General features: G+C 38.2%; 2 protein-coding genes across 2 annotated transcripts in view; one reads left to right on the top strand and one right to left on the bottom strand.

Annotated features, from left to right (window-relative positions):
• PKD1L3 (polycystin 1 like 3, transient receptor potential channel interacting) overlaps window positions 1-4,461 on the top strand; it is a 59,369-nt gene extending 54,908 nt beyond the window's left edge. Inside the window, exons 27-30 of the mRNA XM_074284704.1 lie at window positions 939-1,149; window positions 2,034-2,135; window positions 3,839-3,970; window positions 4,321-4,461. Coding sequence (XP_074140805.1) covers window positions 939-1,149; window positions 2,034-2,135; window positions 3,839-3,970; window positions 4,321-4,461 — 586 coding nt within the window. The remainder of the gene's footprint in view (window positions 1-938; window positions 1,150-2,033; window positions 2,136-3,838; window positions 3,971-4,320) is intronic.
• IST1 (IST1 factor associated with ESCRT-III) lies at window positions 2,538-24,844 on the bottom strand. Its single transcript, XM_074286058.1, has 10 exons — window positions 24,707-24,844; window positions 13,509-13,608; window positions 12,876-13,056; window positions 12,387-12,474; window positions 12,012-12,095; window positions 11,069-11,179; window positions 9,812-10,018; window positions 9,232-9,324; window positions 8,211-8,256; window positions 2,538-6,622 (listed from the first exon to the last, which is right to left on the bottom strand). The coding sequence occupies exons 2-10, from the start codon at window positions 13,594-13,596 to the stop codon at window positions 6,423-6,425; spliced, it is 1,098 nt and encodes a 365-aa protein (XP_074142159.1). The 5' UTR covers window positions 13,597-13,608; window positions 24,707-24,844; the 3' UTR covers window positions 2,538-6,422.
• Window positions 24,845-24,897: the final 53 nt, after the last annotated feature.

The raw sequence follows: 24,897 nt of genomic DNA, 5'->3' as shown, positions 1-24,897 counted from the left end.
GGAGATCTTGAGTCCAGTATATGGCAAAGGGAAAAACCTTTCTTTTATTTAACAGAAAATGTTAGCTATATTCTCATCTACTTTAATATAATCATATAAACGGCACACTTTTTTATACAAAAAGTCTTTTCTATGAGCCAAGATGTTACAATACAAAATAACCTGACAAAATTACTAATCCTCTTTCTAACTTTCTTTGGAGGCCCCTCACCAGGCAAGTCAACTAGATATTTAGGTTTCATTATATGATTATAGGAGAATACTCAGAAGATATCAAGTCTAACTTTTTAATTTTACATTTAAAGAAACCAAGGCTCATAGCCTCCCTGATTCCATAGATACCCATTTCACAAAAACAAATATTTAGAGGATAAGGAAGGGGGAAAGTGGATGAAGAAAGCAGAGTAGAGTAAGAGCCAATCTACTTACACCTCTCTGAGCAAAACTATCTTATACTTAAGAAAACTTTTCAGCAAGCACCTCATTCCCCACACAAATCTATTTGCTATCACTGCTGAATCTCCCAATCTCGGGTTTGGTTATCACTGACCCAGGAACAGGTTAGGAAAAGCACCAAAGTTCAGCCTTTCTTGATGATACCTCATGGGAAAAGGTCACTCCAAGTGAAATGCGAGTTTGCTCAAGTTCACAAGAGATGGGGCTGACCAGACCCCTAAACTCAGAGTGAGAAGACCAGGCTTAGGAAAATCTCAAACACATGTCCCCCATCACATCCAATGACAACCACCCATTCACCCAAGGTCAAACTCCCACTACAGTTTATTGGGAAACAGTATTATAGTAGTAACTTTTAAAGTCAAAACTGGCTGAACCCAAAGGAAAACTTGGCAATGTAAAGACTGCATGTTAAATTATTAAGCTTACAGAAATGCCAAAGAAATGCAGGGGTTGATTCATCTGTGATGACTTTCTTGTAGATTCATCAGCTTCCATGAAGTCGTAGGAGTGGCCTCTGCTCTCACTTACCTTCTTGGCTTCCTGGTCTTGCTGACAACCATTCGGCTCTGGAGCCTGCTGCGGCTCAACCCCCGACTCCAGATCATCAGCACAACTCTGAGGAGAGCTTGGGATGAGGTGGTCGGCTTCTCGCTGATCATTCTGCTCCTGCTGACAGGCTACTCCATTGCCGTAAGCCACCCTGATGCTTCCCTCCTGACATGCTGGCAAGAGGGGAATCCAGGAAACACAAGGGCTAACCCTCTTAGGTTAGAAATGTCGCTATGTCTTGTAGGGAAAACACTCAACTTAAGAGTCACAGGACCAGGTTTCAGTCAAAGCTGTCACTATCAGTATTTTCATTTAACTTTTCTCCAGGTTAATTTTTCTCACCATAAAATGGAGAAAATGATACCTATGGCACTGAGATGCTAAGGATCAAAATTAATAGGTATGTGAGTGACTTTCCAATTGTTACTTGTTGCAAGTGTTACACTGTGGGGCCTACAGCTGAAAGGGACCTCAGTAATCCCTGGTCCAAGAGGCCCAGACAGGATAAGTATTTGCAAGATCATTCAATTCCAGATCCTAGTACATCCTACGGGTATTTCTAAACTTCCTTAGTTAACAAAGTGCTTCTGGGGAGATGAAGTGTATAGAACAAGGAGCGCTGGAGGCACAGAGGTAACAAAGTGGACATGCGCCACTAGGCCTGGATCAGGAAGACCCAAGGTCAAAAGGGGTCTATTTGACTACAGATGAGCCACTGAACCTCCATCTTGCTCAGTTAATTCAAATATGAAATGGGGATTATAGTAGTGCCTCCTTCCCAGGTTTCTGTATAAAAGATCTAAAGCACTTAGAACAGTTAGTGTCTGGCTACACAGATATACTCCATCATCACAATCATTGTGAGACTTGTTACAACAGTAAAATGAAGGGCAGAAGGAGATGGTCTCTCCAATTCTTTCCAGTTCTAAATCTACTGCCATGGCCATTTGCTGCTGCTGGCTCTCCAAGAGCACAGTTGTGCTAGAGGGCCACTACTACTCTCACCAGCATTTTCCCTTACACAGTTCAACATTCTTTTTGGATGGAGCATTGCTGACTACAAAACCTTTTTCAACTCAGCTGTAACTATTGTTGGTCTTCTGATGGGGATCTTTGATTACTATGAGGTGAGAATCTTTATTCTATAGTTCTAAGTTCCATTTCACTTAATATGTGCATCTAACCAGGAGCTGCTCCCAATGGATAGATTTCCCTTAAGCCAGGGATGCAAAGTTGAGCTCTTCTGCCAGAGCAGAGTAACCCTTTGCAATGTGCTCCAGTGACCACAGCCTAGGTCATTCCTTTCAGAAATCTACTCTTACAAGACCATTTTTTACTCCCTTATTTTTTGTGCTTGTCAGATTTAAGTGTCAAAGGCCATTGTTCTTAAAGTTCTGAGGCACAAACCTAAATTCCATATTAATTAAGCAGCTGTACAAATGAGTTTTGACTCCTTTCTCAATGTTTTTTTGAAAATATACAAATAGGACGAAAAACCTAAAAAGTGTCAACAGTAACATTAAACACAATTTTAGGAAGAACTCCATTATTACTTTATTGCCATTGGAAATTCCTCATTTCAGAGAAACAGGGATTATCTTCAGGAAAGGTAAAAGATCAAACCTTTGCATTACTTACAAAGTGTTAAGAAACTGAATTAAAGGCTAATGTTCAATTTAGAGAAATCTCTAACTATCAGAAAGTAAACATTCCAGAGATACTGGTAGAAAGTAGAAGGATGACATCTTTGATCTTGAAAGATGGCATCCACCTCAAAATCCAGAGATGTTTAGCCACTAAGACGTAGCTCTCCCTGGTGAAGTTTCAGACCTCTCAAACTCTTAAACAATTCAATCACAATAGGGATTTATTTTGTCACATTCACATTGTGCTGACATCTTTTTTGAATCCTTCAAATGAAGTCCTTTAGAACTTTACAACTTGAAGGGGAAATGAGACTAAAGAACATTTGTAAATATCCTTAGCCAGAGATACATATAAGATCTTGTGACTTTGGTTGCCTTGGAAATTAGATATATCCTATGTTTTTGTTTTTTTTTTAAATTAAGTAACTGATAGCAACATTTTCACTGGGATTTGGTCTGCAGTCTAATGACATTTTTAATCCCCTAGCAACTTTTGGGGAAAAAAAAAAAAAAACCAGAGAGAAGTAAGTAGAATTCAGCAGGCCAAAAACCAATGGAAAACAGCACTTCTATAGTCAAAGGAAGTGAAATTAAATAAAATAATACTAGTCATGTGGCTCTAGTTGGTTTCCAAATCAGAGAAATGGATGATCTCAATCCTGAAAACTGAAGATGAAATAGAACCATATTTTCTGTGACAATGAAACAATTCCATAAGAAAGTAAAAGAACCGTACTAAGATAAAAGGCTATACAGTTATCCTTTGAAAACCCACTACATTTTTATTTAATAGATTTCTGGATGTGTTATGGATAGTTTTATTTCTAGTGTTTATGTATTCATTAAACACAATCCCATTATTCCTTAAAAATTAACACATGCCCTCCCAATGAGTTTGGACATCATCACCTACATAAAAAAAGGGAACTAAATAATTTACAGTTTTACAATTCATCCATCCCTTTACATTAAACAAAGTAAATAATGGCATTACACCCTCAAATAAATCAGCTGTTGCAGTTTTCTAATCTTTTCCAGTAATAATTCTTCTCCTTTTCTAAATTTATAAATGCTTTTTACAAATGAACCCCAAACAATATATTACTTTTGTTTTCTGGAACCAGAAATAAAATCCATCAGAATTTACATGTATTGCTCAGGGCTTGTTTCTATTACCATTCCAGGTTGTCACCTTAGACCCAGTCCTGGGCTCCTTTCTGATCATCACCAGTGTCATTTTGTTAGTGCTTGTGATCGTTAACCTTTTTGTTTCTGCAATTATGCTGACCTTCAGCAAGGAGAGAAAGTCCATAATGGTAGGTAATTCCCCACCTCAGTAAGTATGAAGACTCAGCTGTTAGGAAGACTCAATATCACCAAAGCAAAGAACAGATGTTGCATACTCAGCACCATTATCTTTCTATACTATTCTACAGAGGGTTCTTTGAGCCACTTTCCTACTTGTAGAACGACACTAAATTCTATGTTCTTCACACGCTTCCTAGCACGCTGCTGACACTCAACTACTAAATAATAGTTGTGACATCTTACTTCCTAGCAGCATGTTAAGGTTCTACATTAGCACTGGTCCTTTTGCTCTGTCCTTAACAATTGTTTCAAGTTTTGTCTCATTTTTATCCTCCTTTTCTTCCACAACTAGGCACAGAAAGAAGCACCACTTACAGAAATTCTGCTGCAGAAACTCTCCAATTTGTTAGGAATACGGAGGCCTCAAAAGGTGCCAGAGCAAAGAATCCCAGCAGCAGCAGGCACCAACATGGAAACTTCAGAGAATGAACTAGCTTGACTTTCTCTTTCCCCATCCTTGGCTTTTCTACCATGGCTGATTAATGTAAAGCATCCCGATGGTTTTTATTTTTGCATGGCATGGCCTGGGGAATGACAGATGCATGTACCCATTCTTATTTGCAACTTAATTCTGTAAGATTCAATGAAGAATTAAAGTCACCTCTGCAGTGTATTCCATTTACGTGGACTTCAGGCATTCTTCAGGGCCCTGACATGGTTGAGGTGCATACGAGCAAAGATCCTGGACAGACCAATCACAGTGCACTGTCAGTCTCACTGCCAGTGAGGTAGAGAAGGTTAGCAGAACCACCCAGTACTCCCTCGGCATGACCAGTTTAGACTTCTGCTGCCCACATTTACAAAGTGACTGTGAGGGTAAATAGTCAGAATGAAGCCAAGTTCCTTGCAACCTGTGCAAAAGAACTGATTTTAATATCAGATTTTTTTTCTGCAAGACAAAGGCACTGACAAGAGGTTCAGTTTATTATGAACCCAAGAAATAACTTAAAAGTTACTATCTGTGACTAAATACAACAACCCTAAATTTTTTAACTTAAACATGTAGAATAACTAAAAGTCTCCAAGACTGGCATTAGGACTGCCTGGTGTGCTTCCATAGGTCTCTTATTTAGACAACCCTCTACATACAGTCACTAAGGCTCTCCATTCCCAATGCCCCTTATCGATACCTTTATTTTCTGGCCAAGCGGTAGCAAAACAGGGCATTGAATCTTCACCTTTATTAGGAGCTACTAATCTCCATAATAAAAATAAACCCAAAAATTAAAGAAAAGCTGTTTGAAACTTCTGTACAGATACATTACACAGAAAAGACTAGTCACACATCACTGATATAGGAGGCCTTTCCCCCTGGGAGAGTAGCACTGGCTAGAAGGACCAAGGAGAAGTTAAGAATCAGGATGTCAGCCTCCATCCATCTATGCAGGGAAAGCAGAGAACTACTATCCTTCTGTGGGCACCAACCAAGTATTTTTGACTATACTGTTGAAGGTTCCACATCATTTTAACATATTCAAATAAAAACAGATTCCCTTATTTGCAGTGGATTTTCTGCTTACTCACTATGAGAGACTTGAATGCTTGTGTTAAGGCAGCCAGAACCCTCGACTAGGCATATTCTACCTCACCTAAACTGTCATCTTAGTGCCAGTGGTACACTCAAGAAGAAAAAACAAATGACTTACAACAGAATATGCTATGGGGAAAAGCAGGAAAGTGTAACACTGATCCCTCATGAAAGAGAAACTCACCACTCAAACTTAAAGGGGTAAAAGGCCATGGAGGGCTCCCTGAGAATCCAGCAGAACTAAGAGAGGCCATCGACTTTCCAGAAAAATCTCTGTAACTGGATCCAGATGAAAGAGCATCCCGCAGCCAGGAGTAGTATATATGCAATGAAATTGCCCAGCTTCCAGCAACTATTGCTGGAATTCCCATGTTTTCTCCTCCCCTTCTATTTGAAGATGTGAGAAATATTGCCCCTAATTCACACCCATGGAAATGTCCCTTACAAAGGGGTTTCTGAGTTGGGGTTCAGGGGGATGAAAAAGCCTCATATTACCCTCTTTCCTATGGTCCAGCAAACCTTGACTCTCCCAGTGTTTTCCCTTGCCTTGTTCCCCCTGAAGAGTTGCTTCATCATAGCCAAGGACAAAATCTGTAACCACACTAACAGGGGATAGAAAAAGTGTATTTGAGGGAACAACCCACACCTGCAGGAGTCGTTCCTCTTAGTGTTCTTGTAGGATCCCCAATAGTTAGCCTCCTGAAGTCATGAAGAATTGGACAGCAGCAGAACTTGGTACAGCAGGAAGAGAGTTCAAGAAGAAGAGAGCATTTGTTAATACAGGAAACAGAATTCTATGGGAATCTTCATTACAAGAAGAAAGCTGCTCAGTCCCAACTCCCGAATCCTGGAGCGGTATGGCCAAAGAAGGTCTATGTTTTCTTTTTCAGCTCTTCAAATCTCCGGGAGAGGTCATCAAAGTCAATATCCTCAGAGGCTGAGGTGTTGGCACCCGCAGACGTGGTCGGTAGAGTATCAGGGACAGACGGCAATTCAGGCAACACAAAGTTGTCAAAGGTATCTGTAGTTTTCAAAGTGGTTCTCGCAGGAGCTTCGGGCTTGGGGCCAGGACCTAATTCATTACAATGAGTAAAGAATTAAATATGCTGATAAACTTTCCATTTGTAGAGTTAAAGATTGTTCAAATTGGAAGCAATGAACTGATTTAATTCTCTCATTTGGCATAAGCTGGAAATGATGCATGATATGTTTATGGGACCAGGGAGAATGAGGAATAGGAAAAAATAAAAGCTAGAAGAAAAATGAGGCTAGATTAAGAAATTCTTGGAAGCTAGGCTGACATTAGAAATGATAAGTAGGTGACAAAGAGGCACTGGAGTATAAAAAGGCTCACAAGAAAACTGTTGAAGTAACCTAGGTAGGTAAAAATAAAGATATTGAATATGGTGAAGGAAATATGAATAATAAAAAAAAAATCAAGGATTCGACAGATTCTAACTCTAAATTTAGTTAAAAACTTCTCTTTAGATAATTTTAAAGGGTTTTATCCAAAATAACACTGAGATGTCACATTTGGGAGACTAGAAGAATGATTCTATCAGTATGCCAATTTAAAATACAGCTAAAAGGCAGCTGAACTCAGATTACTATAATGCCTAATCCTGATCCTGAAGAAAAGACAAGAGAGACTTTTCAACTTTCAGTAGAAAATAGGGGATTAGAGTACAGAGTAGAGAGCTACAGGCACAAAATTTGCATGTACCTTCAAATATGGTTATTTTGTTTGCTAATACTCCTGAACTATTTTTTTTCTCACAATAAAGATACAGTGTAGGGGCAGCTAGGTGGCACAGTGGATAGAGTACCAGCTCTGAATTCAGGAGGACCTGAGTTCAAATGTGATCTCAGACACTTAACACTTCCTATCTGTGTGACCCTAGGCAAGTCACTTAACCCCAGCCTCAAAAAAAAAAAAAAAAAAAAAAAGATACAATGTAGATGGAGTTTACAATGGAAAATTTAAAGGTATCCAAGAACCATGAATAAAAAAAGTTACAGTGATGATCATTTACATGGAAGATGGAATTTACAGGATGAAGATTTCAAAAATGTACATTTGTTCTAATCTATAATATCTTCCTAAAAAATGCATAGAAAGTGATTAAGATGTTTCCTTAAGGGGGCAGCAAGATGGTGCAGTGGATAGAACATTAGCCCTAGAATTAAGAGGACCTGAATTCAAATCTGACCTCAAACACTTAACATTTCTTATCTGTATGACCCTGGGCAAGTCACTTAACTTCAACTGCTTGCAAAAAAACAAACAAAAACAAGATATTTCCTTAACCTACATGCTACAACATTCTAACACTTCTGAATATAAAAAATAAATGTGTTTATGTTTATATATATATCCCAAGAAAAGTAAGGAAAAAGGGAAGAACTAATTTTGATGGGGGTGGGGGGGGCGAGGGGAATAGAAGTTTTATTTTGAATATGTTTACTTTGGGTAAAGACAGAAGACACAAATGGAATGTCATGAGAAAAGATAATTCTGACAGCACAGCACTAAGCTTTGAGAAACACTTTGAGAATGATTGTTCTAAAAATATAAGATCTCTATAAACATTTTAGGAGAAAGAAAAATACTTCAGGTTAGGGAACAGAATGAGAGAGAAGAGCTACTATACTGTACTTACCAACAACCTGTGCAGAAGGAACATTCTTATCAGCATTAACATCAACCTGAAACACAAAAAAGGTTACCATGGAGGAAAAAAAAATCACTCAAGACAATGCAGCAGCTTACACCAAGTTAAACTGCTCACCACAGAAAAGAGACTCAAGCCCTCAAAGAAATTGAGCTACCAACCCTTAGCATCCTTTTGCTGTCTTTCCTTCCATTACATTTAGTCATTAACAAAAGCCAAAAACCAGAAAATTCTCAACATTCTGTTCATCACTTTAGAAGGGATGAAACTCTTCCACTCCACTGTCCCCAGACAATCCCTAGCAATGCTCTAATGAGTGCACAGGCCAAAGCCCAAGAAAAGACTGTTAAAACAAGAATGGCAAGATTCAACTTATGATACACCACTCACAGAGAAAAAAACGTCAATAAAAGAACCCAAGCAGGCCTAGGAGCAGGCAGCTTTTCTCAAGTGATTAATTTATAATGCATGTCTATTTCAGGATTCTTCAATACTTGAACCAAGTTAATTTTTTTTCTGCTATAAGAGAATTTGGTAGAAACCTACTTCAAGCTGCTATCAATGGACATAGGGCCAGCAGAAATTCCAAGAGCCATCACCTGTATCAAGGGTGCTACAATTGTTTCGTGTTCTAAGAGACATTCTGTTACATGGTTTCTGATAATACTACAAGTAAGTGGCATTTAGAGTTCCAATCCTAAAACTACATCACCAGGTACACATGGTCCATGAACTTTTCTGTCTATCTGATCCAAAAAATGGTTGGTTCCAATTATATCTTAGTTGATCCTCTTTAGGTTTCAGTGACCTTATTCTCCTGTTCCTAAATCAATCACTGAGAGACAAAGCAGTACCACCATGGGATGAAGCAGAATGAAAGTGCCAAAGCAAAAACCATATTAGTTTTAGGGGCTGAATAAAACTGTGCCTTCCCTGTGACAATTACTCTGCCCTCTTCATGGGATTCTCTCTGCAGCTGCTGCTTATAAAAGGAAGCTCAGGCACTTACAGATTCATATGTTGGGGGAGTTGCTGGTATCTGAGGTGGATGGATATTGGGAAAGGGCTGATATGTCCCAACTGGCAATCCATTGAAATCCGACTGTAAGAGGAGAAAATCAATGTCATAGATACAGTATTGATCTCAGTTTACAACTAGGAAAGATTTCTTGTTTGGGTCAAAAAAGTAACAAAGCAGGAGTCCTATTAGGAAAAAATTACCTAAAACAGCTCTAAAGACACAAGCATAAGACAATTAATCCAAATAACAAACAGAAATGCAACTAAGTTGCTGAATCTTCTCCGAAAACATTTATCAGACCAGTCCTGTGAAGGCTCCGCTTTGCCAATAGTAAAACATACAAGAAAGATTTTCATCCAAAAATCCTATGTTTTACTTCTTTATGATGTACAATTGAGCCAAGAAATAGTCCCTTAATCCAAATGGTAAAACTTATTTTCCTAAGTTTACACTAGACTTAATATCAGACATATTGCTTTTTTAAATCTTCAATTGCAAACTGCCAAAAGTTGATAATATTCCATTCTATTCTCAAGACTTTCTACCAAGAGATCTTATGTATACTTACTGGTCCCTTTGGAGGTGGATATGAGAAAGGAGAACCTGGTGAGGGCATGGGCATTGGCATGGGCATAGGCATGGGCACTGTTCCTTCAGGACCAACTGGTGCCGTGAATCCACCACCACCTCCTCCTCTTCCATGCCCACCTTTTTTCACATCATCTGTGAATCCAACATCAATAAGATCTGTGTCAACTCCAGGAGGAGCTTCTGCCTGAGGAAAGAGGAACCAACATATAGTTACACAACAGGCCCAGAAGCCTAGGGGTTACCTCACAATCAATGAGGGTATTATGAATTTCTCAATGTCAATGCACATTTGCAAGTCAGAAAAAACAGCTATGTTAATAATATCACCTAAGAAACATATTGCTGTATAATTTTTTAAAAGTATTTGGATAGTAACTATCATACACAAAGTGGTGGCACAGTGGATAAGGAAGGCCAAGGTTACAGTCTCAGACAATGACTAAGCCTAAAATACAGATCTTCATTTAAATCTGTTATCTGAGGCAAATCACTTAACCTTATGTGCCTCAAGCAATTCTCTAGGATTTATATACTAAGTCATTCCTAGATGAGTAAATCACAGGTCTCTAGTGTTGTTTGTCCTTCCTTCTCCAAGAGGAGCTCCTCTGCAGGGAGCTGATGCTATGATATGCAAGTGAATTGGTCACCAGCCTCACTCTCCCCTCCAGAACCAATCTGGGCCAGATTTAGATCAGGATTGGAAATGGATCTGGATGGCATGGAAGGCCTTGATATTTTCTAAGATAAGTTCTCAGTTTGACTGTGGTAATGCCTTTTAGTGTCCTTTCTGTTGATTAAGGCTAGGTAAGAACTGAGGCAAAGAATGGACCTCTTTAATAGTCTCTTTCCAGCCCTGCTCCCTTCCCCCCCCCAAAAAAAAAAAAAAAAAAAAAAAACAGTCTGGGAAGGGAAACAGTCAGGGTTCTGGCCAAAATAGAAACAATGGCTATTTACATCCACTCTGAGTCAATCATCTGCCTCAGTTTCCTCATCTCTAAAATGTGAAGATCAAATGAAATACCATTTATAAAGTACTTATTTTTTTTGCTTAATGTGCTACACAAATATTGCTCTACTATTCCTATAGACTAGCAAAGCAAAAGCAGAGATTTAATCCCTACATGTATTACCAAGTTGTCTAAACACATGGATACATATATATATATATATATATATATATCTACTGAGATATCCTCACTCTCCTCTGTACCTCAACTGGACCTAATGTACTCACCATGACAACAGAGTCAGGTTCATAAGGAACATTGTAATTTTTGGCTATTTCAATCAGGTATCTCTCTACCAGAATTTTGGGTGGAGCCTCCACACTCAATTTATGCATTAGCTGGGGAAAAAACAAAAACAAAACAAATTACTTGGGAAACAGGGATGTCCACTTTAATCCCAAGATACCTATAACTATGATAGTACAAAAAAGGGTTTAGTATTCATTACAAAATTGGTAGCAACCACCAATTAATCAGTTAATTGTTTTTCTCTTTTTAGTATTTCTTCCACAAGGCAAAGTAAAGACAAATTATTTTCCCCAAGTCATAAATTAAGTTAGTAGCAGTATTAGCATTTGGCATTAGCATTTTTCCTAGGCATACAGAACAAGGTCCATTTCCCAAGGACTATTCTATTTTTGTCTTTGTAATCTTAATGACTAAGAACAGTACCAGCACTTACTAGCTGCTGGTTGCTTGGCCAGTCTGAGTAAAAATAAAGTATGTAGTTGCTGACAAACTTGGATCAGTTTCCTCCTCCACTACTCCCTCTCCAATCACAATTAATTTAGTGGAAGTCAGCTCAAGAATAGGAATGATGTCATTTTGCTTTTTATAGCTCCAGTGTATACTACAATGGTTATGTATACAAAATAGATGCTTCATGTAATTGTTGAATAAATTTTGAACATAACAATAAATAAAAGATCAATATTATAGGACTAGGATCAGATAAAAGTCACACCCCCCAAAAGAGTGAAGGGACAAATGACTACACTGTTAACCTACAATTCAATACTGTCCCCCTTTTCTTCTTCCCTCCTTTCCCACAGCAAAATGGACAACTTTACATTAATCTAGGCTTGCTTGTATCTACCAAAATTGTAGTGGGTCAAAAGTGTCACCTACTCATCTTGCTTGTTTTTGGTTTTTAACAAGTATGCACATTACCCTGTCATTCACAGTTCCAATTTGATTGGTCCTACATAGTTTGCCATATTCTTTACTATACTTGGCACAAAGCTGATCCGCAACCTAAAGAGAAAAAAAGAACACTGAAAAAAATGCAGAAACCATTCAACAACAACTGAAGAAAAGAACAAATCATTTTCCTCTAATCATACTAAACATTCTATCAATCTGTGAAATAGTCTCAGAACAAGAATTTTTTTTTCAGAAACAGTATGACAAAAAACCAACTCCCCCCACCTCAAAAAATGATAATCTATAATCACACATATGAACTAAACAGAGGCAGCAAACATACAGATAGATGTTTTATTTCACTGAAGGATTACAAAAATTATTGAAATCAGTAATACTCACTATTTTCAACTCAGCCACTTCAGACTGGAGTCGAGGAGCAGCCCAGATCAAAGTGGACACAGATTCAGCCAGACCAGAATCAAGTTCTCTAAGAAAATATAAAAATGAAAAAAACACAATTAACTCAGTACTTTAAACTTTAAAACTTCACTCTACTATTTCTTAAGAATGCCCTAGTAGGGACAGCTAGGTAGTGCAGTAGATAGAAGATCAGCTCTGAAGTCAGAAGGATCTAAGTTCAAATCTGGTCTCAGAGACTTAACACTTCTAGCTGTGTGATCCCGGGTAAGTCACTTAACCCCAATTGCCTTTGGGTTTGGGGTGAGGGAATAAAGAATGCCCTAGTTGTCCTACTTAAGATGGGACCAATCTATCAGACTACAGATAAGGACAATAACATCGTGCCAGCTTCCCAACATAATCATGTAAAATAAAACCCATGCCCATTCCTGCAAAAAATGGAAAAAAGGGGAATGTAACATGTCTTACTTCATAGACTGGATCAAGCCAAATCGGGCTAAGAGTAGATCACAGTAGAGTTCTAATATCTCCATGGCTTCCACAAGGTAATCTTCTCGAATGATATGCTCCACACGGATCCGAGCCCGTTCATCCTTCCCAGCTGCTAGATAATCTGCAATCTCCTTCCTTGCTTTCTGGGCTAGTTCCGCTGTAATATAAACCGTATATATTTTTTTTATACATTGATAATGAGCTTTTCCATGGTCAGGAAAGATACACTGTACGTAGCAGTCTATGCTATAAAAATTCTGAACGTGAAACCTACAGAAAAATAATTTTCCTAGGTTGGTTCAACACTCTAAAAAAAAGCTCACTTGAGCTTTTTATTCCTTTTCCTTAGTAAGATTACTCTTGATAACAACCAATAGCAACAGCAAGCATTTATTTTTATACATACACACCTTTAAGTTTTTACAAATATTATCTTATTTCATTCTCAGAACAGCTCTGGGAATTGATGCTATTAGTCTCCATTTTGCAGATAAAGAAACTAAGATGCATAGAGGTTTACTTACACAACCTGAAAACAAAATGTCATAGCCAGGATCCAGTGAGAAACCTGAGAAAAGGGAAAAATAAATGCCATGCTGAAGTACTCACTTTTCTTTTTTTCTAGCAGTTTGAGGCGATTTATGACCAGGCGCAAGTTGACTCTTAAGCGTTCAGCCTTGAACCCAGAGCCCAGCATGATTTATATTTCCTATGGAGAAAATACAGGAACCATAATGACATTTTTAGAGGCAGTTTGCCTGGTCAGAAAGTCGAGTCCTAGTTAAATAATCACAAATGCAGTCATAGAATTAAACAACTCTACATTTTATAGATGAAATTAACACTCAAAAAGGGTAGCTAGGTAGTACAGTAAATAAGAGCATCAGCCCTGAAGTCAGGAAGACTTGAGTTCAAATCTAGTCTCAGACACTTAACACTTCCTGGCTGTGTGACCCTGAGCAAGTCACTTAACCCCAGTTGCCTCAGTGCAAAAAAAAAGAAAAGGAAAAAAAAAAGAAATTAACACTCAAGAACATCCATCTGGTAAAAGCAGAGTTACTGCCTTTTAACTATCATAAGTAGATGGATTTTAACAAAAATAACTGACAAGTGCCTACTGTAACAGAACATGTAATGCTTTCTATCATCATATCTGAAGTTTAATTTGATAACATATGATACTATTAGTACAAATATCTCATCCCTAAAAAATGATTCAAAAGGAATTCAAAAAGGAAAAAAAGCGTATGTTTGAAAATAACAACGGTTTTATAGGCTTATATACTAAGTGTATGTGGGAAAGGGGAAACAAGTTTGGGCAGATACCCTAATGTTCAGACCAATAAGGTAAACATGAGACATTTTTAAACCTTTGCTTTAAAAATTTAAAACCTTTGCTTTAAAAAAAAAAAGTTTTGCTTTGGGTAGCTATAGATAACTATGCAGATTTATTTCAATGACAGATAAACAAACCTCATTCCCTCCAGCAACAAAAGGAAGTCCATTCAAATCCCATTTTGTCTAACTCTATAGAATGTTAGAAAAGATCCAAGTGAGAATCAACCATAAAAATTAACAAAAGCTACCAGATGTCAGAGAAAAAAACCAAAAAAACTATCAAGACATATTGGAAAGAGTACTGACTCTAGAGTTAAAAAGTGTTGGGCCCTTTCTCTGAAGCTAATTATCTGTATGATCTTGGGCAAATATTTTATTCTCCCTAGGCCTCAGTTTCCTAATTTGTAAAATAACCTGTTTCTATGATCCTATCAATTATATTACAAAAGAACCTCTACTGATTTCTTCAAAGAGAACTCCAACAGTTCCAAAAGACATGAAAATAAATTGCTAAATAGCCATTCATTAAAACATAAACATATAAAGCTATCTGAACACCTAAGTGAACTTCAGAGACATGTTGTAGTGCTAGAAGGGGAGAATTTTCTGCTATAATAATGCCATTCAAAGACCTATCTGCTGCACCTGACATTCTTTTTTTTTTTTTAAATTTAAAAAAAAAAAATTTTATAATATTATCCCTTGTATTCATTTTTCCAAATTATCCTCCCTCTCCCTCTACTCCCTCCCCCCGATGACAGGCATTCCCATACATTTTACATGTGTTACAATATAACCTAGATACAATACATGTGTGTAAATACCATTTTTTTGTTGCACAATAAGCATTAGATTCCGAAGGTACAAGTAACGTGGGCAAACAGACAGTAGTGCTAACAATTTACATTCACTTCCCAGTGTTCCTTCTCTGGGTGTAGCTACCTCTGTCTATCATTGATCAACTGGAAGTGAGTTGGATCTTCTTTATGTTGAAGATATCCACTTCCATCAGAATATATTTTCATACAACATTGAAGTGTACAGCGATCTTCTGGTTCTATTCATTTCACTCAGCATCAGTTGATGTAAGTCTCTCCAAGCCTCTCTGTATTCCTCCTGCTGGTCATTTCTTACAGAGCAGTAATATTCCATAACCTTCATATACCATAATTTACCCAACCATTCTCCAACTGATGGACATCCATTCATCTTCCAGTTTCTAGCTACAACAAAAAGAGCTTCACAAACATTTTGGCACATACAGGTCCCTTTCCGCTCTTTAGTATTTCTTTGGGATATAAGCCCAATAGCAGCAATGCTGGGTCAAAGGGTATGCACAGTTTGATAACTTTTGGGGCATAGTTCCAAATTGCTCTCCAGAATGGCTGGATTCTTTCACAACTCCACCAGCAATGTATTAGTGTCCCAGTTTTCCCACATCCCCTCCAACATTCATCATTATTTGTTCCTGTCATCTTAGCCAATCTGACAGTGCACCTGACATTCTTTAGAAAAAAGGCAAAATTAAGACAAAGAAAAGAAAAAGATCCCCTAAGTTTTCCCAAATCCAAAAGGATTTAAAGGGGGGAGGAAAAACAAATGAGTAAGATGTCACCTGGATTTCTCATTTCCTGTTAATCAAGTTTCAGCCCTTAGGAAGAAGCTGGTGCTTCCCAAGACTGTAAAAATCACAAACCAACATCCACCTGTATACAAAAGGGGGAGGGGAGGAAGAGGAGAAGGGTGAGACAAAGAGAAGAGAGCAAGATACACAGAGGGAAATAGAGAGAAAGAAAAAAGAGGATCATAGATATATTGTACCACCTAAGAAAATAACTATCCATGCCAGAACCCAAAACAAAAGTTTAACAAAACTTACAGAAACCAGTAAAGCTGTACATTACTTTAGAACATTAGTAAAGTAAGCAGAACATTAATAAAATAGCTAGGCTTCAGTTCTACCATTATGTGTTAATCACTAATTCATAAACCCTCACAGATAATATTCTCTTTAGATAGAAGTTTGTTTTTTCCTCTTTCAAATAATCTTGCCATTTATCTTCAAAACAACTCAATCAAGAGGACAGAGTTCAAATCTGACTCAGATACTTGAAACTTTTTAGTTGTATGACTCCTGGCAAATCACTTAATTCCAATGGAGGAGAGGGAAGGATAGGGACCATAAATAAAATTATGTCAGTCACAATCATGGGGACAACTAGTCTGTTTACATGTTTTTGATGACCCCAGTGTAAAAATGAAAGGCAATAGAACTTTTTAAAGGAGGTGGAGAGTTATTGCCCCCAAAGATTCCTCACCAGACTTTCCTGGATGCCCAAAGTTTCTACTGCTAAGAATCCTTCCTTTGGGTAAAAGTATTATCAAGAATCCATTAAAATGGAAATAACACCTAAGTAAAATAACCTATTAACAATTTTTAAGAATTTATCACAGAACTAGGCTCTGAGAAAATTAAATAAGACAAATCAAAAGGTTCAGAATATAGGTTACCTGTAAAACACAAAGAACCATTATAAAGTCAGAGTGACAACCCCCCAGTCAAAGGAAATAAAAAGATAATTTTAAAAAGAGAAAACAAATTGTTAATAACTACTTGAAAAAGTCTTATTAGCTAAAACAACTCTAATAATTGAAAGCACTAACATGCACGTTGTGAAGAATTGGATACACTGATACTACTCTCACTCTGGGTTAAGCCCTCATCATCTCATACCTGAATTACTGCAATAGCTAATTGGTCTGCCTGCTCAGGTCTCTGTAAACATGCCACTAAAAAAAATAATCTTCTAAAAGCAACAAGATCATTCATTTCCAAAGGCTCCCATGGTCTCCAGCATCAAATACAAAATCCTCTAGTGTTCAAATCCCTTATGACTTAGTCCTCCCTGATTTTCCAATCTTCTTACACCTTACATGTTCCTAGTAATAACTCTTTGCTCTTTTGAGTGTTGGTGGATTGTGAATGGATCCAACCATTCTGGAGAGCAATTTGGAACTATCAAACTGTGCACACCCTTTGATCCAGCAGTGTTACTACTGGGCTTATACCCCAAAGAGATATTAAAAAAGGAAAAGGGATGTGTATGTGCCAAAATGTCTGTGGCAGCCCTTTTCGTAGTGGCTAGAAATTGGAAACTGAATGGATTACCCATCAATTAGAGAATGGCTGAATAAACTGTTGTACATGAATGTTATGGAATATTATTGTTCAGTAAGAAATGACTAGCAGGATGATTTCAGAAAAGCCTGGAGAGACTTACATAAACTGATGCTATGAAATGAGCATTACTAGATCATTATACACTTCATCAACAATACTATATATATGATGAGCAAATCTGATGGAAGTAGCTCTCTTCAATAATGAGATGATCCAAATCAGTTCCAATTCTTAAGTAATGAAGAAAACCAGCTACGCCCAGTGAAAGAACTATGTGAAATGAATATGGACCACAACATAGCATTTACATGCTTTCTGTTCTTCTTTGCTTGCATTTTTATTTTCCTTCTCAGGTTATTTTTACATTCTTTCTAAATCTGATTGTTCTAGTGCAGCAATACAATAGATGTATACATATTTATACAGTTAACATATTTAATATGTATTGGACTGCCTGTAATCTAGGGGAGGCGGGGAGGGGAAGGGGAAAAGTTGGAACAGAAGATTTCTCAAGGGTCAATGATGAAAAATTACCCATGCCTATGTTTTGTCAATAAAAAGCTATTTAAAAAAAAAAAGAAAGAAAAAAAAAGAATAAATTAGGGGCAGCTAGGTAGGGCAGTGGATAGAGAACTAACCCAGAAATCCTGAGGACCTGAGTTCAAATTTGATCTCAGACACTTAATACTTCCTAACTGTGTGACCTGGGTAATCCCAATTGCCTCAGCAAAAAAAGGAAAACAATAGTTCACCAAAATTAGTCAACATTACAAACTCAATTAGACAATATATGTAAAATCTAAATTGATAGTTTTATGAAACAAGAGGTAAGAGAGGTATATTCTTATACATTTTTTCAGGGTCAAAGCTGGGCATTATAGTGTTTGGTTTAAATTTTTTGTTGTTTTTTTTCTCTTCTTATTTTCATGTTTATGGCTTAAGTTATCATTATGCATATTATATTACTGGCTCTCTACTGAACTTTTTATTGGTTTATATAAATAGTTTTGTACTTTTCTGAATTCATCATTTATTTTCTTATGGCAGAGTCATATTCCATTGTAACATGCCCTCCTAGCAGTTACAATTACTAGTCTGTCCTAGGCCCAACAGAGTACCTTTGACCACTGACCTTTGCAGAGTCAACTCTACCTGGCTCGGCTCCTCTGAGGCCTTCAAAGGTCTTTGGCCACAATTTCTTGAATCTATAGTTTAATAACCGGTATAACTCAAGAACAGCCACGTGTAATCTTAAAAGCCTTTATTATACCTACTCACATAATGCCCTGACTTGTTAACTTCTTACCTCTCACGGCTCCATCAGCTGGCTCAGCTACCCCAGGCTAGGGAGCCAGGTTAAAGAGAGCGACTGCTGTCTGCAGTGGACTTATAAAGGGCCTGTGAGGTCACACACAGCGCCAACCGCCAACCGGCGAGAGGGCCATCACCCATTACGAAGCTATCTCAATATGGACAGGATCCCACCCACAGGGCAGTCCTATATCCACAGAGATTACTTCTGGGCCACTCAATCTCCTGTTGCACTGTGCCCACCCATTTAAAGGGCCCTTACAATTCCCTTCTCTTGTTTTGCGGGAACCGCATCCTTACACTCCATTATATTTCTGTGTATAAGTTAGTTACCCATTCTTAAATTGTTAGGCATCTACTTTAAAAAAAAATAAAAAGTACAAAAAATATAATTATAAAAAAAAATTTCTTGTGCCTCACCTCTGTTAATGTTATTTCTTAATTATTCTTACATAACTTATATGTCTGTTTGCTTGTTGTCTTTCCCATTAAACTGAGAATTCCTCCTGTTCAGGGACTGTTTTAATTTACATGTAACTAAATAAATAATCATAAACAATCACCTCAGAAACATTCTATGCTTTCCTCTTCTGCTCCAAATTAAGAAGTTGAGGCTGCCCTGCTTACTAAGGGCAGCTTGTCCTTCCATAAAATCATTATCCTTTCCTCTCCTTAGCTTAACACAGGTTCCTTGCTGCCTACCTTCAAATTACCCAGATCCTCTCACCCCAGCCAACCTTCACAGATACATATACAAAATCCTGCACTTTCCCTACTACCTCCTCATACTATTATCCTATGACTCCCTCCCCCCTTCATGGTGATTGTCATATAGTGAGCACTTAATAAATGATTACTGACTTTGCATCACAGCCAAATTCCCAGAAAAAGTTGTCTCTATTCATTGTTCTCCCCACCCATTTTCAGACCTTGCATCCACTTCTCAATCCACTGTAATGTGGCTTCTGTACCTAACCCAGACTGAGCGTCACTCATGATCCTTTTTTCTTGACCATCATTCTTGAGCTCTTTTCAATGACTTTGACCAGCTCTTCATCTAAATCCTCTCACCCCTAGGGTTCTTGGACCACACAGCTAATTGTCAACCTATACATATTTCCACCTTGATATTCCATAGGCATCTCAAAATTCAGTTTTTCTAAAATAAAATTATCCTTCCCTAAAATCTATTCATTCCTAATTTCTGTCCTAGGAAACACCATTTATCCAATCATTCAACTCATTTTCAGACACCTATTATGTACAGTTTCCTCTACTCATACTATACACCCCCTTATTACTTGCTATCTATACTACAGATATAGCTTTCTAATTGTTCTTCCTGTATCCAGTCTCTTCCCTTTCCAATCCATCATCTACACTGTTGCTAATTTGATATACCTAAAGCATAAATCTCAATGGTTCCCCAGTTTAGGACAAAATAAAAACTTCTCTGTTTGATGTTTAAAGTGTTTTCACAATCCAGCATATTTTCCCAGATTGATTACATAGAACTTCCCCTCACAAACTGTTCCAACTGTATTTATATATTCATATGATCTCCCATATTAGAATGTGCTTTTTCCAAGCAAGAATATCTTCATCTATCTTTGTATCCTGTATGGCCACCATCTAGTATAAAGCCTAGGTAACTTAATGAATGAACCAAAGTTTAAAAGCTTTTAATAAAACATTTTTAAAATCTCATATAATATTTGGCATTCTTAGCTGAAGGTATAATGACCCCTGAGATTTCCCTTGAAAGTAGTATAAACAAACACACACACACACACAGAATATTAACTTATTTTCCTGTGATTTGTTTCTTCTACCTAAAACTAAAGTGCCTAAAGGAAACTTAAGAAACTGAGTTCTTATTCCAATTTTTATTGTATTAGAAATATTAATAAATCTATTCCCAAATAGTTTACCTAGCAATAGTGGATTGAATGAAAGAGATTTACTTTGAGAATATGATCCAGAAATGGTTAATTACTGAATATACAAATGACTTACAAAAAGCTTAAGCCAGGAACTATCAGAAAGGCATTCTTGATTGGCATTCCTGTTATTCCTACAGAGGTTCAGTGACATGGGTTTGGATTTAAGTGAAATTAATGGAAGGTTAGCTTTGGAAAATTCCATTTTCCTAAAACTATGGGTAACATACTCAAGTGAAAGATGGCTCAGGAACTCAGCTGTTTATTTTTCATTTGCTATATTAATCATTTATCAAATTAATATCTATCAATCTGTCTTTTCATTTATGAAAGAAATGAACTAATGGGGAGGAAAAAAGAAATTAACTAATGGCAACAGATTACACTTCAGTATATCAGCCTCATTCAAAGGATTATGAAACTTATGTCCAAATGTAATGAAAGGAAAAGAGATGCCTCCCACTCTACAAGTAGATTCCAAATTAATCAAAAACAAAATTGTGTATAAGCCTTATACACATTGGTTATACAAATTATGTAAATAAAATAGCAGCTGAAAAGCAGCATAGACAGACAGATAACATTGTGTGATGCATCAAGCTCTTAAAAAAAAAGCACTGAGGAGGCAGTACTCTGACTCTTACTATCTGTGTGACCTTGCACAAATTCTATAACCCCCTCCCCAGGCCTCAATTTCTTCATCTGTAAAAATGAAGGCATTGGGCTCAATGGCCTCCAACTATATAAACTGATTCATTATGAATACCCCATCCTGATCACTGAAAGAGAGAATCCATCTTTGGGGGTTCCATTAACAATACTCTTCCAGTTCTAATACAACTGTGAGTCACAGAACACTACAATCTTTAAAGAATCAAAGTTGTGAGTGACCCAAAGGGCGCATGTTGGACATAAATTGGCTGTAGCATTCTACTGAGGGCTTGCATAAGAAATGAAATTACAAGTAATGAGGAGAAAGGTAGACAGTGTTACAAAGTAACACAACTGTGCTACAATGCTATCCACAAAATGCTAAGTACCCAGAGAAGAGCCTCTAAGACATGGATGGAGTTTTACTGTGGAGAATTTGGGGGAGTTTATGGACAAGAATCTCCCAAAATGAGAGTCACTTCAATGTTTCTGAGGGAAGCACTCACATGGATGCACTGAAGAACAGAGATATGCCTGACCTGAACTTCTTTCCAAAGATAGCTAAGTAAACTCTATATTAAATACAGTGGGGAAAGCAGCATTGTTTATTCAAATATTCTAATTAAAAGTCTTATCACATATAATGATAGAAAATATCAATTTTTAAAGAATTAGAATACAAAATAAACAACACAAAGGATACCGAGTTTCATCTGGTGGGTGATTAAGATGACACACAACAATATTCCTCAGTATAATCATTGTCATTTGATTTGAAGAAGTGTCGATTACTAAGCAGACTCAACTAACAGAGAAAAGTTTAATGTTATGTCATACCATAAATTACAAACATAACTTTGATGAGGAAACTTTTTTTTTTAATCACGAACCCAATGACATTCACATAATCAAGACTTTTATATTCTCTTCACAATCAACCCAGGTGGGAATCACTATGCTGATCAAAATAAAAGATTTAGTTGTTGACCTCATAGTACTGTCCACTGTCCATGGGATTTTCCTGGCAAAGATACCTGAAAGAGTTGCCTTTTCTTTCTCCCCTGGGATTATGGCAAACAACTTAAATGATTTGCCCAAGGTCACACAGCTAGTATCTGAGATAGGATTCAGGTCCTTCAAATTCCAAGACCAGCCCTCAATCCACTGAGTGAGTCCCCTAGCTGCCTCCTAAGGTGTTATAATGTAGAGTAGACACTGAAAAAAATCCTATACTCCAAGAGTATGTTACAGCTGCCATTATGGAAATCTAGAAGGTGCAATAAAGACTACAAACATACTTATCATGGACTTAGGACTTCCCTATTATATATTAAATAGCACTAAATTGAGTAACTTTGTTCCCTCCACTGTATTCACAGTCCAAAAAATTCTGTATACTTGTAGTCTAGATTTATATATAAAGCACACAATCATAGCTTGATTCCATCTGTTTCAAAAGTACTAGAGCCCAAATTAAACATTGTTTTATGTCTAAAACTAGATTAAAAAAACATGGCTAATAAAGTAATAAAGTAGCATTTTAAGCAATTTAAGCAACTTTGTATATGACGAGTACTACAATGAAGAGCCATCTAATTGGGAACTGTGGGAACCGAGTGTGGACCACAACATAGCATTTTCACTCTTTCTGTTGTTGTTTGCTTGCATTTTTGTTTTCTTTCTCAGGTTCCCCCCCCCCTTTTCTTTCTAGATTTGATTTTTCTTATGCAGCAATATAACTGTATGGATATGTATACATGTATTGGATTTAACATATATTTTAATAGGTATTGGACTACCTGCCATCAAGGGGAGGGGGTGGGGAAAAGGAGGGGAAAATTTGGAACAGAAGGTTTTGCAAGGGTCAAAACTGAAAAATTACCCAGGCACATGTTTTGTAAATAAAAACCTATACTACAATGTATACTAGAAGAAAAATGAGTAATGGGGAAATACAATTCCCAATTCCACTGAAAAGTTTACAATTTTAAAATTTAAAATGTTCCCAAAGCTAAGCAATTTAAAATTTTGTTCTACAGCATTTTTCACTGATTATTTTATATATTCTCTATATGCTACCAAAACACAGATTGAATTTAACAATTCACCAAAGCATTTCTATCAGACTTTTTTTTTGTCTTTTTATATTACCAAATGCCAAATTTTTGTTTATATTAATTAATTGAATATTGATTTATAAACACAGGTGCCTTAAATCTTATCACTGCAAAAACCAGCTCTAGGTTTGAGAGAAACACTACCTAAATCAATGTATCCATTCGATATCGTATCAATTAAGCGACTGAAGAATTATTTTAGAGATCTAGAAAAATATTGACATATTTGGATGGCCAAAAGGACTTAAAAGAGGAAAGTAAGAAACCAGCCCAACCACTGTACAAAGTCAAGAATCCTAGTACAGAAGACGGAGCTGCCTCCAAGTCAGGAAGCTCTTTGACCCCAGGCTCATTATGGATGTTTTTAAATGCATAAAACATTAGGCCCATCATCAAACTGATTTTTTTAAGTTCATGCCCCCGGAGGAAGAGCCCCGGCTTTAAGACCAGCCTCCATGGGCACCAGGAGCGCCTTCCACCAAGAATATTCCGAACCCAATCGCAGGCCCGCTTCCCGCCTCTAGCGTGTCTAGAGAAGGGTGGTAGAGTTTTTCCACTAACTGCTACATTTTTAATGGAAAATAACTGAAAAGGCGACGTTAGGAGAGGGCCTTGACTCCCCGCAGGGCCTGCAGCGATCGGAGGTTTCTCCCCGGGGGCATGTGAATTTCTGGACTCCGTTCCGGTTCGGGAACTTCAGTCCAAGTCGTTTGTTTTTTGTATTTAAAACCTGAGACCGACGAGGGGCCCGCGCAGTTCACCCGAGGACAGAGGCCGTGGCACAGACGTGGCCAGGAATGCCCCGCCAGTGGCATTCCGCCCCTTCCTCTAAAACTCATTCGTGACCAGCGTGAATCCCCCACCTTCACCCGGAGCACGCAGCGATTCCTCCCTCCTGTCACGCCGGGTGAGGCTCACGCCCTCACTCATAGATTCCCTTTCCTGACCCCCCCCCCCTGCTCTGGGTCCGGCCAGACAGTCAGGTGCCTCCCCCGCCCCCTTCCACCCCCCAGGGGGGCAGCTCTGCAGGGGGGCAAGCATGGCCGTGCGTGCAGTGGACCGAGCCAGGCCACGGCTGAAGAGGGCCACCAGCCCCGAGACAAAGGGACCCGGGCTGACTGACAGAGCGCGGACCCTCCCGGGGGCCGGATCCACCCCCGCCAAGTCTCCGTGACGGGCGGACGGACGGCGCGATGCCTGCAGCCCCGCTGTCTCCGGGAGGCGGCGGGATGAGGACGGGATGCTGCAGCCCCGGGGCTGCACACTCACCGGCCCGACAGCGGACTGGAGACAGCGGAGGCTGCGGCAGGGACGGCGGCAGAGGGAAACCAGCGTCCAAAATGGCGGCTCGCTCGGCCTCAGTCTCACTGGTGCAGGCGGAGGGATCCGCGGGGGAGAGGTGACACGCCCCATTCCGAGACCGTGCCACGCCCTCTTCCGGGGATAGGCTGAGCACCTGC

This window comes from Sminthopsis crassicaudata, chromosome 2 (assembly GCF_048593235.1).
Source record: "Sminthopsis crassicaudata isolate SCR6 chromosome 2, ASM4859323v1, whole genome shotgun sequence".
Taxonomy (NCBI): domain Eukaryota; kingdom Metazoa; phylum Chordata; class Mammalia; order Dasyuromorphia; family Dasyuridae; genus Sminthopsis; species Sminthopsis crassicaudata.
The sequence above is the reverse complement of the archived record's forward strand: the minus strand, read 5'-3'. Positions and strand labels throughout refer to the sequence as shown.

Bases quoted from the DNA above. Each gene is read 5' to 3' on its own strand.
- IST1 (XM_074286058.1), bottom strand. From the start codon at position 13,596: ATGCTGGGCTCTGGGTTCAAGGCTGAACGCTTAAGAGTCAACTTGCGC. The intron at 13,057-13,508 runs GTGAGTACTTCA...TTTATATTACAG, and splicing joins ACTGCTAGAAAAAAAGAAAA to CGGAACTAGCCCAGAAAGCA. The intron at 6,623-8,210 runs GTAAGTACAGTA...GTAATGAATTAG, and splicing joins TCCTTCTGCACAGGTTGTTG to GTCCTGGCCCCAAGCCCGAA.